The sequence below is a fragment of the Pseudorasbora parva genome, chromosome 4 (genome assembly GCF_024679245.1).
Source record: "Pseudorasbora parva isolate DD20220531a chromosome 4, ASM2467924v1, whole genome shotgun sequence".
Lineage (NCBI taxonomy): Eukaryota > Metazoa > Chordata > Actinopteri > Cypriniformes > Gobionidae > Pseudorasbora > Pseudorasbora parva.
The window spans coordinates 49,150,358-49,167,569 of record NC_090175.1 but is presented as its reverse complement, the minus strand read 5'-3'; the positions used below and the strand labels follow the sequence as shown (position 1 = coordinate 49,167,569).

Below are 17,212 nucleotides of genomic sequence, written 5' to 3'. Positions count from 1 at the left end.
AAAATAAAAAGCATTTGAATGCATTTAAGCATTTAAACAGCTGTACGTTTAGTAGGGCTGTCCTCGACTAAGGATTTAGACAATCGAATCAGAATTGCCGAATCTCTCTATGGTCGACTGATAGTCGAATCATCTGTGTGTGTGAATGGGTTGGGAGGGGCACGACACTGTCAGCAGAAGGGTCAAACTATTTTTATTTTCCTTTACACACTGCACACAGCAACAACTTTTAATAAAGCGACCAAAACTGCCTGCCAACTGACAGACGAACTGACAATGGCTTTCTTTTTCAGGTATAGCCTAAAAGGTAATGTGGTGGATAAACATTAATAAACCGTTTTCTCATAACATGTTAAAGCTGCGATCGAAATACAGAACATCACACAAATATATAAAAGAACATTTTGATAAATAAACCTAAAAAAAATACCTGCCTAGAGAGGAAAAGAACACTTTGGGTGCGTTTACATACAAGCGGGTGAAGACGTAAGCGAAGCTCAGCCCCGCGCGCCTCAGGATCTCACTCACACCGCCACCTGACGCGCACATTATATACACGTGAGCTCAATTTTGAATTGACTGACAGATGAGCTGCACAAAAGCGCTCTGTGGTGCAGCAGGATTTTAAACAACTTCCCGAGTGGCCGCGGACAGGCGCTGAATGCTGCCGCCGGTGTGTGTACACTCATTGAACGTGTTCTAATTTTAAAGGCGCGGTGCGAAGCTCAGCGCCCTTAAAGGGGTCGCACACCGATGCTCAGCTCAGCACCGCGACATGTCTTTAAAATATTGAGCACCCCCATATTGCCAAAATGGTATGATCCTCGTTTCATAACACCCGCGAAGATTCGACCGTGAGATCGGTAGTCGAATCAGGCTCCGCATATCGATGCATCGAATCTTCGACTATTCGGGGTCAGCCCTAATGTTTAGTATAAAAGTATTTCAAAATCTGTTCTTTTAAAGTCTGGTTGAATAGTCAGAAATGTAAAATATTTTTTTTTAAGCAATACATTGTATCACATACTTATCGATAAATATTTTAGGACAGCAAATGTATTTATAACTCAATCAATTATTAGTCAGTTATACATAATTACTCGATATATTTACGCATTTATTTAACGTTTAAATAAACTATACATTATTTTAATCACCGTCTCAGTCAATGTCAATGTCTCAGTATTCCTGCTCTGTCCTCCTCCAGGTGATGCTTGCCGAGCGTAAAGGCTCAGATGAGCTGTACGCAGTAAAGATCTTGAAGAAGGATGTGGTCATTCAGGATGATGATGTGGAATGCACTATGGTGGAGAAGAGAGTTCTCGCTCTCTCTGGGAAACCGCCCTTCCTCACCCAGCTCCACTCGTGCTTTCAGACCATGGTACACATCACACACACAAAACACGACAAACACTTTACATAATCTTATGCTCAGTTTTGTTGTTGTTTTTTGTAGGACCGGCTTTACTTCGTGATGGAGTATATCAATGGTGGAGATTTGATGTATCAGATACAACAAGTGGGAAAATTTAAGGAACCCCATGCTGTGTATGTATTTACTCACAAACACAGAAAACACGTAAATAATGACAAAATGAATGAGATAATTATGTATTGAACAAAGTAGTATTTTTATTTTTTTAAGACAGCTAATATATATTTAAGATTTTAATGGCTGCTGAAAGATTCAGCATTCAATCAATAATATTGATTGGTTTGGTTAAAATGTATTATTTTGAATTGCAATAATGTTTCACAATATTACTGTTTTTACTGTATTTTTGATCAAAAGCATTAAAAAAATCATACCAATGCTAACAGTTTAGTATGCATTTTAAAATTAAGAAAAATATGTACAGTCCCTGACAAAAGTCTTGTCGCTTATCTATTTTCTAGAAATATCTGATATTAACCTGACTTTTAATTAATTCATTGGTGTTAGAAATAGCTCATATGAAAAGCTAAAACCCTCCCAAATGATGTTTAATGCACTGAAATAAATAATGTTCACAGAAAAAATATTTATCATTTAATCAAGACAGAAAGGTCAAATTTTGGCAAGACAAAAGTTTTGTCGCCTATACAGAAATGGAACAAATTTACTGTAAATACAAAAATATGTCAGCAAATTAAGTTGTGGTGCTGTGAGATCCAAATTTAATATCTTGTATGACTTCCATGAGCTTGAAGGACTGCATCAATGCGGTTTGGCAAGGATTCATACAATTTATTGATGAAGTCATCAGGAATAGATAAGAAAGCAGTCTTGCATGCCTCCCAGGGTTCATCAATATTCTTTGGTTTCGTCTTCCATGCGTCCTCTTTCATCCTACCCCACATATGCTCAATGTTCATGTCTGGTGACTGGGCTGGCCAATCATGGAGCATCTTGATCTTCTTTGCCTTGAGGAACTTTGATGTGGAGATGGAAGTATGCGATGGAGCACCGTCCTGCTGCAGAATTTGGCCTCTTTTATGGTTGGGAATATAAGAGGTAGCTAACATTTCTTGGTATTTTAGACTATTGATGTTGCCTTCCACCCTGCAGATCTCTCGCACACCCCCATACTGGATGTAACCCCAGACCATGATTTTTCCGCCACCAAACTTCACTGTTTTCTGGGTGAATCTCGGATCCATTCTGGCTCCAGTAGGTCTCCTGCAATATTTGCGGCGACTGTGGTGTAATTCAACTGAAGATTCATCTGAAAATCCACCTTCTGCCACCTTTCCAGCATCCATCCTTTTAGCAGGCTGTGGGCCTTGGCAAATGCCACATGGTTTTTCAATTGTCTTTTGTTTAGTGCTGGCTTCTGGGCACTGATTCGACCATGGAGGCCATTTCGAGACAGAATCCGACAAACTGTTCTGGTTGACACAGGGACTTCAGGTGACCAGGTCTCGTGGAGCTCTGCTGCAGTGGAAAATGGGCTGGCCTTGGATTTTCGAGCCAACAAACGGTCCTCTCGAGCAGTTGTCTTGCGGGGTCTGCCTGACCTGGGCTTGTCAAAAACGTCTCCAGTCTCTTCAAATCTTTTTTTTATCCTCTGTACTTGACGCTGAGACACATTAAAGGTGTCTGCCACATCAGCAGTAGATCTGGTCTTCAGCCTCTTGATAATCAAAACTTTAGTCTCAGGGTGAATCTTAGGCATGTTTGCAGAGGTCTAGTTGCAGTTGATGTGAAGGTCTAGCGTACTGGGGTTCTTTTTATACACACTTGAGACCTAATTGATCCATTATAAGTCACAGGTGAAGGTCATATGACAAGGTGACAACACTGGGCTTTACCAAGCTGTGAATATTAGAATACTTTTTGAAAGTTTAGTTTTTCACTAAAACATTATCACAAAAGCTGGTGGGATTAAAATGAGCCATTTTTTGTAAAAATATCTTGATTAGAAATATATTTCAGCGGCACTTTAGGTCAATTTGTACACAAGCGACAAGACTTTTGTCAGGGACTGTATAGTAAAAATGTTGTTACTGTTGTCGCCATTCATTAAAAGCATTCATCATAGTTGTTGATTTGTGGTATGGCTAATTTTGAATATTAATGTTAATGCCAACCAACAAAACTACTGTTATTTAGATTTATTCATACATTGGATGATCAATAATTTAACTGTTTTTAATTCTAGTTTTTGTTTACCATCAGGTTCTATGCTGCAGAAATTGCCATCGGCCTGTTCTTCCTTCATTCTAAGGGCATTATTTACAGGTGACATGTTTGTTTGTTTGTTTGTTTGAGAGTGTACTCTGAATGCACATGGGTTTGTCATGGTGAAATTAATTTTGAACAGTGGAATTGAAGCATAAAAGTTGAATAATAATACACAGTGTACGTAAGTAATAAGGTACGAGAGGCTGTGCTGTATGGTGAATGAGTCACGGCTATGACTGCTTCACCCTTAGCAACCACTCTTAGGTCAGGTCTATATTCATAATTAAAAATCTGTTGAATGTCTGCTGCAATATCTTGTCTTTTTAACAGTAAAGGGGTTTTCATGTGTCCTGACAGTGACGGCGCTCATTTATCAGTGGTGTCTTGTTCCTTTGTTCACACAAGAAGTTTTAGTCTTTTTAATATAAAGTCGTCACTATTGAGGGACTCACTCATTAAGTCGTTGCCGACACCTAATGACGTAATAGTGTAACTTCTGGTGCTGTTATATAGATAATAAATAATAATAATAGATTTTATTTATAACGCACCTTTCATTCTGAAGAATTTCAAAGTGCAATAATGGAAAAAGGGAAAAATAACAAAAATGAATAAAAAGTAAAAATGTAGAATAATACAAACAATCAACACATAAAAGCCTTTCTGAACAGAAAAGTCTTCAGTTCAGCTTTAAACTGGCCCAGGCTCTGTACTGCTCTCATCTCACTGTGGAGGAGGTTCCAAAGCCGCGGTGCGGTCCCCCTCGATCCCCCTCGATCCCCCATGGTACGATGCCTGGTGATGGGGACTTGAAGAAGCAGGGGGCCTGATGATCTGAGGTGGTGCAGGTGGAGGATTTCAGACTGATGAGTTCCTGTAGATATGGAGGTGCATGTCCGGTGATGCATTTATGTGTGAGCAGGAGGATTTTGTAGTCGATCTGGAATGAAACAGGGAGCCAGTGCAATGAGTGTAGGATGGGAGTTATGTGATCATATTTACGGACTTGCATAAGAACTCTGGCAGCACTGTTCTGGATGTATTGAAGCATCTGGATATTTCTGCCAGAAATCCCACGGAAGAGTCCGTTGCAGTAGTCCAGCCTGGTGGAGGCAAAGGCATGGACAAGTTTCTCTGCATCTGGAAAGGTTAAAAGGGGACAGAGTTTGGAGATGTTTCGAAGGTGGTGGAAGGAGGTTTTGCCGATGTTTAATATGGTCATTGAAGGTCAGCTGGGGGTCAAACCGAACCCCTAGGTTAGTGACTGAGAAGCAGAAAGTGATGACTTGGTCGTCAAAGATGAGCTGGGATAAGGGAGATCAGTGTTCGCTGTTCACGGTCAGGAACAGCTTTGCGTTGTGCCTAAAAATGCCACACTCAGCTTTTATAAATACACTGTAAACCAAGGCTTCTCGGGGCTTATTGCTTTAATCTAAATGCAGGTATACACACACACACACACACTCTCTCTCAGCTTCAATTAACAATGGACCGTTTTCACAGACTGACGCGTTTTAACAGTAATCAATATCATAAATCCTGCAACTTTTTTTTGTATTGTCATTTTTTTTAAATGTTATATACATTTATAACACTAATAGTTTTTATTATATTACTTTGCATCTAATTACAAAAACAACTTAGTGCTGCTGTGAGGTCGTTTCTAATACAGCGCCTGTGGGAGCGATAGTAATAATTAACATATTTGTTGTTTATCTGGACTGCCTTTATCAATCTCACTCTATTTTTACCTCTTTTTGAATGTTGTGAAATCACTATTGTTGCTGGGTTTTTTCGTGCTATTTGAGCAAATGGGGACACAAAATATATTTAACGTATTTTCTCATTCACCGCTATAAAAGTTAACCCAACTATGACGACTTCCGCTCTGTGAAGCTCGGAAATGTGAAATAGGTCTATACAAATGATAACAAACATGATGCTAAAGGTGTTGTGTATACATAAAACCGTAGGGAAGGCTATTTAACAATCAGAATCAAGGACCTGAACTAACTGTTTTATAAAATGCATTATCTTTTTGTCATTATACCACTGTGGTGTAAATTGCCAATTTGTTATATTTTTCATACTAAATTATGAATAGTAATACCATAATGGAATCAAATTTCTCATATTTGGTTTCTGTAGAGATCTGAAGCTGGATAATGTGATGTTGGACGCTGAAGGCCACATTAAGATCGCTGATTTTGGCATGTGCAAAGAGAACATGTTTGATGGGGCCACAACCAAAACCTTCTGTGGCACTCCAGACTACATTGCCCCAGAGGTGTGTATGAATATATGAGTGTATTATGTAAATTAGAGCAAGTGTACACAAGGCACATAAATGCTCTTCTGTGTTACAGATCATTGCATATCAGCCGTATGGGAAGTCTGTTGATTGGTGGGCTTATGGAGTTCTCCTGTATGAAATGCTGGCCGGACAGGTAAACTAATATTATGTTCTGGATCTATTCTATTCTGGGTCTAAATTCAGATTGGATTAGCCATTTACAAAAGTAATTTTGTATTTATGATAGATACTAATGTTTTTCCACCTCTTTAGCCTCCTTTTGATGGTGAGGATGAAGACGAGCTATTCCAGTCCATCATGGAGCATCATGTATCTTACCCGAAATCCATGTCAAAAGAAGCAGTGGCCATTTGCAAGGGGGTAGGCGACAGACACAAGCACACGCTTTATACATTTCTCTCTATGCTTGCACACACTAACAGTCATTCTGACGTGTTTGTAGCTGATGACAAAGCACCCAGGGAAGCGTCTGGGTTGTGGACCCGAGGGAGAACGAGACATTAAGGAACATGCTTTCTTCCGCTACATGGACTGGGAAAAGCTGCAAAATAAAGAAGTTCAACCCCCCTTCAAACCCAAAGCAGTAAGTAATTGTGTGTGCGCACGTTTGTGCGTGCGTTTGGTGTGTGTGTGCGCGTGCGCACATTACACTTTATTTCGATAGTCCACATTTCAGACATTCTGCTGACTATAATTATCTTTGCTGGTACATGTAAACTTATTCTACTGACCCAAGCCCTAACTTAAAAGTCTACTAATACACTATTTAAAGGCCCCTGTCTGGTTTTAAAGGGACATAGTTGGTAGAATGTCTACAGTGGGCCATCAAAAAAGTGTAACTGTGTTTGGCAAAAAAAGTACATTGGGATCCTTTTTCCACTTCTCTTTCTCCTAGGACACATGCCCTCTTAGTGTAGTGAAAGAGCATATCTCTGTTATTTAAGTGCCTAATTTTCAGAGAAGTGCATGCATTTTGTGTCAAGATGCTGTGGTTCAACCTGCTCCGTGCAGGAAGTAAACAGTCACAGTTCATGCTTTCACTGTTAAACCACAAAGATTGAGCACAAAATATGTGAAGGTTTGCTTTCAGAATTCAGACTCGCAAATGCTGTAGAAAACAATTATGGAGCATTTAAAGATTGTAAGCATTTTGAATCTGCAGATTTTATGGGTTTGTTGTTTGGTGTGGTCTGACTCAGGATGTAGTGATACAGAGTGACCCCAAAATATGTTTGGACACTTAAACCACATGAACATGTATGAATGGCATTCATTTTAAGTATAGCACACTTAAAAAGTTATTCATAATAAAACTCTATATCCTGTTTCAAAGCCAACCAGTTGCTTTGGCTGTATAATGTGCAAGTGATTCATGGTACTCCACACATGCACTCATACTACTGTTTGGTGAGATTTTGTAATGTTTGTGCTCACCAAGGCAGTATTGATTTTAATAAAAATAAAACAATAACTGTTTTCTACGTAAATATATTTTAAAATTTAATTTATATTCCTGTGAGGGCAAATCTGAATGTTTCATTACTCCAGTCTTCAGTGTCACATGATCCTTCAGAAATCATTCTAAAATGCTGTTTTGCTGCTCAAGAAACTTTTTTTTATTATCAATAATCAATGTTGAAAACGGTTGTGCTGATAATATTTTTGTAAAAATGGTGATACAATATTTTTCAGGATTCTTTGATGAACAGAAAGTTTAAGGGAATGGCCTTTATTTGAAATAGAAATCTTTTGTTACAAAGTCTTTACTGTCACTTTTGAACAATGTATGCATCCTTGTTGTTTAATGGTATTTCTTAACGGTAAATCTTACTGACCCAAACCTTTGAACAGTGTTTATATGCAATTTTATATTCATAGCTGTTTCAACAAAGTTTAGTTCTAATTAATAAAGTGACAATAATGCTAAAGTAATTGCCAAAGTTTTATTTTTAAGCTTTCAAATGGCAACTAGACATATGTTGTAAAAGTTATAATATAATGAGATTTTTAATGCATCTCTCCCACTTTTCAGATCATTCCTAAACAACCCCTGGCCTTATTTGTTACATTTACTAGAAATTGCGTTGAGTATTTTAATACTCATGTTCATGTTTAATTATATTATTTGGTTCATTTTGTGACTTCTTTGTGATGAGTCTTTTTGTAGAGATGCCCATATGACAGTGATGCCAGAGTCAGGTTAATGTTAGATTGTCATTTTATTCAAAGTCTAAGCGTATATGTCTAATAATGCATTTGGTTGTGGCCTGATTGGCCCCCAAATATTGAATTAAAATGATTGCATCCATTCGCAGGTAAGTGATTTGGATACAGATCCCTTATTATTTTCTCACTATCCCTCTTCACTCTTTCACTTCTTTTTAAATACTTGGAATTGTCTAATTCCACAGATGTCATTTTTCTGAATGCTGCACCTTCATCAGCTGAAACTGAAAGTGTCTTTTAACATGTGCTGACTTAAATAAATAGATAGCAGCATCAGAAATGTTTCCAACACAGAAAATGATGTGCATGAAATGTTTTGCAGGAAGGTGATTGTAATAATTTGACCGCCAATATGTGCATTCATATATTTAAGTTATGCAAAACAGATGTGTGCTTATCATTTTCTGTCATGACGCATTCCCTCAGTCAAAACTGAAGTATTGCTGTTATTATTATCACACTTTTGGATCAATTATTTCCCATTTTTTCCACATTTGAGGCTTCCATTTGTCATTAATTCCTCGTTTGGTTGCTCATGCCGTATCATTTTCCCATCCCATATCTCTCTTCTCTCGTCTTCTCCACAGTGCGGTCGAGACGCAGAGAACTTTGATCGTTTTTTCACCCGCCATCCTCCCATCCTGACCCCTCCTGACCAAGAAGTGATTCAAAACCTGGACCAAGAAGAATTTCAGGGCTTCTCATATATTAATCCAACTTTTGCATCTGTGAAATCCAAGTAGCCAGTTTTAGCCAAGCACAAAATAGGGACCAATGAGATTACAGATCTTGAAATTACATAGTTTGAATGAGCCAATGAGAACGTTCAAGCAGATTGGAGGAGGAATGGAGGTAATTTCAATCTATATTGCTTATTATATCTTGTTTGATTCAAAGGATCAAGAGAGAGATTGACTAACTTTGTAAATGAACTAAAGAGTGAGTGTGTGGCAGCTTCGCAAGATTTTGACTATTTGATGCTTGTATATCATGGACTTTAGTGTTACGGGTCTCAAAAAACAAAAAAAATATCTGGGTGAATCCAGTGTCCAGGTCCCATTTCACCCCAATATATTGACATATGACATATAAAACAGGCTTTATTTACTTTATTCTTACAGAGGCCCGTAAATGAAACGTGGGGTTCACAATTGACAAAAACAAGAGTAGAAACTTAATTTGTGGGCACTATATATATATATATATATATATATATATATATATATATATATATATATATATATATATATATATATGTCTGCATGTCCTGCCCCAGGGGCGCCATTTATTCCAAATGTTTCTTCTTTTTCAGTTTGGTGTGAAATGTGACCTGGACACATTCTTGACTGGTTTTATGAGATTTATTCATTGCCTCTGATGTAACATATCTTTAGAATTTTAAACATAGCTGCCAAATCTATCCTTTTCCCCATAACATAGACGCACTCTTAACCATGAGCCTCAGAATGAACCATTTACCACTTATTGATCAGGATGTTTACTGGGTCACCCCATTTTAGTGCTTTTTCAGTTGGGTGTCGTACGTGTGTTTGTGTGAAACCGTGCCAAGTCAGAGATTAAAGTTTAGGAACTGGTCATGCAACGTGTAGTTTTCCAACCAGTGCTGCTTGGATACTCATAACCACATCCTTAAACCAACTGGAAATGATAGTGATGTAACTACAACAACTTATTTCCAGACATGATGATCATGATGTTGTTACTACTTATGAGAACATATCTTTTTATGTCATTTATTCTGCCAAATCTGTGATGTATGACATTTTATGACTTGTTACCTGTGCCTGGCAGTGTTTGGATCAAATTACTGTGAAACTGTGGACAGACTGTTTATATAGAGGAAAATATATGAATATGTATTTGGAATATATTAATGATCTCTCTATGTCTGTATATTTTCCTCCTTTGCATGTTATTCTTGCACACACAAACCGTGCCAAAACAAAGTATCTGGATAATGATATTTTAGTTATGAAAGTTAAACTATAGTCTATTATATGTACCATGATTTTTAGATGACAACATTACATTTTCATAGCTAAATTTACAATTTAAAGAGATTTTTGTAAGATTCCTGAATGTTTTTGAGTGTAAGAGTTTTGTTAATGTTTTTTGGGGGAAACAACTCTTATTTTCACCAAGGGTGCATTTATTTGATTAAAAATATATAAACAAATAAAATAATATTTTATAAAAATTCTATTTTAAAATATTTTAAAATGTCATTTATTCCTGTGATGTTAAAGCTGAATTTTTCAAAATTCAAAAATTCAAATTTGAATTTATTCTTCTGCTGATGTGGTGCTCAAGAAACATTTTATTTTTGTGGAAACCTGGTCTTTTTTTTTTTTTAGGATTCTTTGATGAATAGAACGTTTAAAAGAACAACATTTATTTAAAATCTAATTTTATCTTTTGATCAATTGAATGCATCCTTGCTGAATAAATGTTAATTTCTTTCTATCAAAAAAATCTTTTGAATGATAGTTTAATATCCATTTTGAGTTAAGAAAATAAATGCATGCGAGTTTCCAGGAATGAAATATGATTATAGATTATGAAACAAAAAATGTGATAAATGTTCATAATGTGAATAGTTAATAAATAATTCCCCACAATGCAAGTACACTTTCACTAATTGACTAGTCTTAAAAATATGCTCTCACCTCTTCTGATCTCGCACACGTTTAATTATCATAGCAGACCAATAACACATGCAAAATAACCATCAGCGAATAGCAGATCAATGTGAGAACAAAAGGAGTGTTTTGTATAAATTGTGCATTTGGTCACATGATGGCACAGTTATTGAGTCGGTACAGGGACCAGACTCTCGAGAAGTACTTCTCTCCAAGGGCCCTTATTCTTGAGCTGGTTTGGGCCTCTAGCAGAAGGTAGGACCTTGTTGATTGTCCTGTCTTGACTGAAAGGGGGTTTGGTGTCTCTGTCCCTGGTTTATGTGTTTAGCCGAACTTTCTTGCGCTGTTTGTCTCCAGTTGGTGGCTGGACTTGATGTCCAAACGTTCATCTCATTCTCATGGGTGTTTATGGTCAGATGTTAATGGTCCAGTCTGCTCTCCCCTGTGCTGTCCCTCTATGTTTTTTGTGGTTTGATTCTGCCTATTCCCGACTGACTCTCAAAGGTCTGTTGGTCTTTTTTGTCTTGAGTTTTCTGTAACAAGCTGTGGACTTCCTTCATCAGTTTCCTCTTGGTCTCTTTGTGTTGTCTTACAGATATGCTTTCCTAATGATAGATGTTAGCATACATAAAACCAAAATGGTCCCTATTTGCTTTCTTAATACACGGTCTTGGTGTTGTGGCTTTTCCCTCCTTTTTTTCCTAAGTGCCTAAATTATCAATTGCCAAGGCCTTGTGGACTATTGGAAAACGTTAACCAATTAGCATTTTCATGAGCAAAGTTTTTCTTGTTGAATATCCTGTTTAAGTCAGAAACACACTGCATTGTCGAAGTAAAAAAACTGTTGTGTGTGTGTGACCATTTTGTAGAGATGGAAAAATCAGACAGTATATCTAATATAAAAAGTAAAAATTACTTTTTACAACATATGTTAATGTTATTCATTTATAAATATACATGTTCATTGTTCTTTCATTATACAGATTAACTAATGTTAATTTATGCAACTTCAAAAGTTTGGGGGTCAGTAAAAACAAAAAATAAACAACAACAACAACAAAAAATATATATATATATATATATTTTTTTTTTTAAATAAATTAATACTTTTGTTCAGCAAGGATCCATTAAGTTTCATTTAAATCAAAAGTGAAAGTACAATTTTTTTTTTTTTTTTTTAAAGCAATTTATTTGAAAATGCTGCTGTTCTGAACGGTCCATTCATCTAACAATCCTGGGGACAAAAAAAAATGTTTCATGGTTTCCACAAAACATTAAGCAGCACATTTGTTTTCTACATTGATAATAATAAGAAATGTTTCTTGGTCAGCAAATCGGCATATTAAAATGATTTCTGAAGGATCATGAGACACTGAAGACTATACAATTTATTTAGCATTACAGAAAGAAATTACTTTTTAAATTATGTTCAGATTGAAAACTGTTATGTATGCCACATTGGTGCGCTTCAAAAATGTTACAAATCTCACTGACCCCAAACTTTTGCACAGTAGTTCTTACCTAAACAATATGATAAACGTTATGATCAGTTTCATGATCACATTCATAGCTCCCTCTCTCTCTCTCTCTCTCTCTCTCTTTCAGAAAAATCGACGTGACACCGGGAATTTCGACAAGGAGTTCACCAAGATGGTGGTGGAGCTGACACCAACCGATAAACTCTTCATTATGAATCTGGACCAAAATGAATTCCAAGGCTTCTCCTACACCAACCCTGAGTTTGTTATTCAGGTTTAACACCAAACTCCAGTCGTTTGCTCCTTTAGGTCGTACCGTACAGGTGAGAGAGAAGGAGACGGTCTCATTATTTTGTCCCTGTGCATCTTGATTGTCCTCTCTCTTCACTTAAAAAGGCACAAAACCAGCAGGATCAAACAACCAAACCAGGATTATACTCAGTTTTTCAACCAAGGCCTCAGAAACTCTTGAAATTTCATTTGACAGAGGAGAGAGAACGGTTAAAAAAGAGTGTATTCATAGTCTCCATGAGAATGTCTTGTCTTTTCATCTCCAAGAGAATTATCCTACCTCTTTCTTTTATACATTCTCTCCATGCATTCAGCCTTTTACTGCAGCCCCTCGTTCCCAAATGAATTAGCCTGACGACATGCAGCACTAATGGCTTTTTTTCTTTTTTCACCAGAGCTAATTAAGCCTTACGCAACCTTGAACCTTTTAAGTGAAAATCCGGTTTAAATTAGTAAAACGTTTTGGCATCAGTTCAAAGCAAAGTTCTAGTAAATGATAGACAAGCAAATATCCTCAAGCAGGTTTGTTTAAATGGTTGATATTTTTCAGTTTGCTCTAAAAATCCCAGCATTACCATATCATCAGATGCAAAGCAGTCAAATAATGATGTCCATATGGCCTTTGCTACTGGCATAATGGCTTCTGTTCATGAGATGCTCTTAAAAATGTATTATTTATGTCATAGGAGCTGGAGGGAATAACATCGGCCATCAGATTTCATTGAAATTTACATGCAACTTTGAAAATCAACACTTTCACATTAAATCAGATAACTTTAGTTTAGTGGCAAAAATGTTGATTGTTTACCTTTGTTTTACATATCATTTGGTATTATGTTTTTTTAAAATAAATAAAAATCTGATATTAAAACGGTCTTAAAGGTGCAGTAAGCGATTTCTGAGAAACTGTTGATCTTTGGAATCAATGCAGATAAACACACCCCTCGCTTCATTGCTCCGCCCCCAAATTGCAAGAGTGGATGTCTTTTAATCATAGCGGAAGCGAAGCAAAATAATGCTTTGCGAAAAATAAAGCACATGGGTAACAAAGAGGAACAAAATAATTCACATGCAGTAAACAAGAATATGTACAAGCAAGACTTCATTGTTAGTCACGTTCTTTGAAACAACAAAACTGTTATTCAAGTATGGAGCAGAAACAACACAACCTTAGCGTCTGTTTTCAGGTCCCACTTAGGTCTCTCCAGCGCTGGAAATCTTTTATAGTATAAATGCCAGTCCTAAAGCTCTTGTCTGATCATAACCCTTCTTTTTCCAGGGATATTCATTTGGCATTTTTTATCTTTTTAAAATGTCTCTCAGCTATCTCTCTTTCTACAGTCTTCCTTCAAATCTCTCCTCACCCATCATGAGTGGACACACCCCCTACCGCTGATTGGCTACAAGTGTGTTGTGGCGCTCTGATCCACTTTTACCAGTGTTTCCCAGAAATCACTTACTGCACCTTTAAAATGCAGTGTGTAGTATTTATGAGGATCTATTGACAGAAATGAAATATAAGATACATTAATGTTCTCAGATGACAGTTTTCAGTGGTGTATGAAGACCTTACATAATGATCCAGTATGTGTTTTTTTTTTACCTTTGAATGAGCCATTTCTATCTTCATACACCGCGGGACCCCTCACAGTAAAGTCGCCATTTTGCACCGTCATGTTTCTACAGTAGCCTAAACGGAAAATGGCAAAATGGTGACTTCACTGTGAGGGGACTCGCGGTATATGACGATAGAAATGGCTTATTCTAAGGTAATAAAAACATAATGGCTCATTGTGTAGGTCTTTATACACCACTTAAAACATACACTGTAAAAAAATGGTGTAGGTTTTTGTTGGTTTAACTTAAAAAATTAAGTAACCTGGTTGCCTTAAAATTTTGAGTTTATTGAAATAAAAAATTTGATTGATACAATGAAGGAAATTCGTTTAATAAATAGAAACTCAAAATATTATTGTATCTGAGCCACATAAAAAAATTATAAAGCATGAAAATAGCATTATTTAGCATGTTTCACTGTGTCATCAGAAATAAAACACTCACAATTACCCAATATGCTTATAAAATCTTTTAATAATATTTTAATAAAGGTTGTCGACTCTCAAAAAAATTTCATTGTAATAACTCAAAAGTTTTATTTCAATGAACTCAAAATTAAGGCAACCAGGTAAGTTTTTTTCTAAATAATTATTACAGTGTAGTTATGTATATGGTATTGCATTTTGTCAATATATCCTCATAAATATTACACAGTGGATTTTTTAATAAATTCATTTTGAAATTAATTTTACATTAGTTAAGATGAATGGTCACTATGGCCTTTCTTACACAAGTTAAAATTGACATATTAAGTCACAATAACAAAATGTTGAAATTATTGCATAAAAAGTTGAATTTGTTTGTACATTTATGATTTTTATAATTAGATTTTTTTCTGTCATATTTATGGTTTTTAATGCAATCGTTTCTCATCATTATTTTTTTTATTTTAATTAATTAAGTTATTTTTAATCCAAAGCATGATGATTTTCCTTACTGAGAAGTTTACACAATGCCCATTTTAGGGTTTAAGATAAAGAGTTTCTGGAAGCATGACAAAAAGAAAATGCAAAAAGCAGCGACTGTAGCATCAAGGAATACAAAACAAATAGATGAAAATAACCCTGCCGATTTGCAAAATGATGAGAACTACAAAAACTGAGCCCTGCTGTACTGGTAAATGTTATAATGCACTTTCAACCTTTACTGTGTTTTTGATCAATTATTTTCAGTCGATTTACAAACAGATGACGGGTGCATGCGGTTGCAATCCTTGATAAAGTGCGTTAGTGCTGTTAATTGAATTGGCATCAGAGGTTGTTCCATGCATAATATCACTGGCTGCTGAGAATGTGATTCATACAGTATAAGCTGAAAAACTACAACTCTCACTACCAGTCTTGATGGAAACCCTAATGTGCCATATATTTTGTTGGGGAATCTGCAGTGTTTAGGGAGCTCATTATGTGCCATGTGTCTGTGTTAAACAGACTCCATAAGGAGTTTTAGTCTACCCTATGCATGCCTGGTAGAGCCCTTGCTCTTTAACTCTGTGTTTACTTATTAACCAAGTGTGTCAGTAATGGTTGGATCTGTTGTAGCATAGATCCTTATAAGGGTGGTGGTGTGTAAACATTTATATATTTATTAATGTTTCATTTTGTAATTAGATATATGAAATAGAAATATAAGTATTCTAGTCTTCCAAATGAAAACACATCGTGTGATCATGTAAACAGTGACAATATAAGTATAATCTGCTTTTCTTGAGGCAAGAAATGGAAAAGTGAGGATATGTAAAGATATTGTATAATATTTATTGTATAGTGTATATGGAATGATAGATGTTCATGAGGGACCTATAGCCTGAACTACAAAGATGTGAAAGCCAGAACAGACGACAGGAAAGCTGTTTTCTTAACTGGATGTTTTATGAGAAAGTGCAGATAAAATAAGAGCATATACAAACTGACAGCCTTACTACCGTTCCTGTCCTGAACTATTAAACCGCTTTGGCATGTGCACAACTGTAAATTAATGATGTGGCCTTTACGTGATCAAAGTAAGTGTCACACCTCTGGAAAAAAAAAAACATTTTAGCATTGTAAACCCCTGGCCCTGGTTCATTTTTTTTTTTAGTTTTTTTTTTTTTAGTTTTTCTATCATGTTTTAATGATGAAGACTTTAAAGGGCTTCCTATACAAGAGTCGATCCCCCAAAATGAGTTTTTATACTATGCAAGACAGATGCATGTCAACAACGACACATTAACATTAACATCCAGACAGCAGCAGTGGTTGGCTATGGGGGAGGGCTATCGCTGGTGATTGCAGAGATATTTTGCATGTTATTTATTTATGCTATGTGGATTATTAAAGCTGATGTTTTCAAATGCCGATCTGTGTATTCATTACTTTAGTAAGATTTTGTTATAAGGATGGGTTATGAGTCCTTTTAGTTCTGCTGGGCACCCACTCAAACTCACTCTTTTTTTAAGTCACTGCTTAACTTTTGCCACAGACATTGTCGGATTACAATAGGGAGGCACATCTTCCCTAATATGCATTGTGTGTGTGTGGAACCGGATATTTCCTATTTTATGGGGACCAGATGTCCCTACAAGGATTGTAATACCAGTATATTTTGACCTTATGGGGACTTTTTTTCACAGCGTATAAATCACATTAAATTAAGTGTTTTGAAAAATGCAGAAAGGGTTGGGGTTTTTTTTTGGGGGGGGGGGGTAGAATATATATCTATATATTAGTTTGTACAGAATAAAAATCTTTTAATCTAAGTCCACATAAAACATGGAAACCAGTGTGTGTGGGGTGGTCCTGGTAAAAACCTATATAATGGTGTATGCAGGTTTTATATATATATATTTACTCCACAAAGATGGCAATGTTCAATATCCTTGTCCTTGTGGAGGAATATTTTGGTCCCCATGCGGAAAACAGCTTGTAAATCTTACTAAGTTGTGTTTTTTGAACATGTAAAAATGCAGAAAGGTTTCCGCGAA

At 36.2% G+C, this 17,212-nt stretch overlaps 1 protein-coding gene across 2 annotated transcripts in view; it reads left to right on the top strand.

Annotated features, from left to right (window-relative positions):
* The window catches only part of prkcba (protein kinase C, beta a), a 44,146-nt gene extending 27,561 nt beyond the window's left edge, over window positions 1-16,585 (top strand). The window contains exons 10-17 of one of the 2 annotated variants that reach the window (XM_067442120.1): window positions 1,208-1,381; window positions 1,457-1,548; window positions 3,659-3,721; window positions 5,813-5,951; window positions 6,031-6,111; window positions 6,231-6,338; window positions 6,421-6,561; window positions 12,470-16,585. In XM_067442120.1, coding sequence (XP_067298221.1) covers window positions 1,208-1,381; window positions 1,457-1,548; window positions 3,659-3,721; window positions 5,813-5,951; window positions 6,031-6,111; window positions 6,231-6,338; window positions 6,421-6,561; window positions 12,470-12,622 — 951 coding nt within the window. In that variant the 3' untranslated portion in view covers window positions 12,623-16,585. Of the gene's footprint in view, window positions 1-1,207; window positions 1,382-1,456; window positions 1,549-3,658; window positions 3,722-5,812; window positions 5,952-6,030; window positions 6,112-6,230; window positions 6,339-6,420; window positions 6,562-8,791; window positions 9,411-12,469 lie in introns of those variants that run through there. The other variant, XM_067442119.1, reaches the window with a different exon arrangement.
* The last annotated feature ends 627 nt before the right edge of the window (window positions 16,586-17,212 follow it).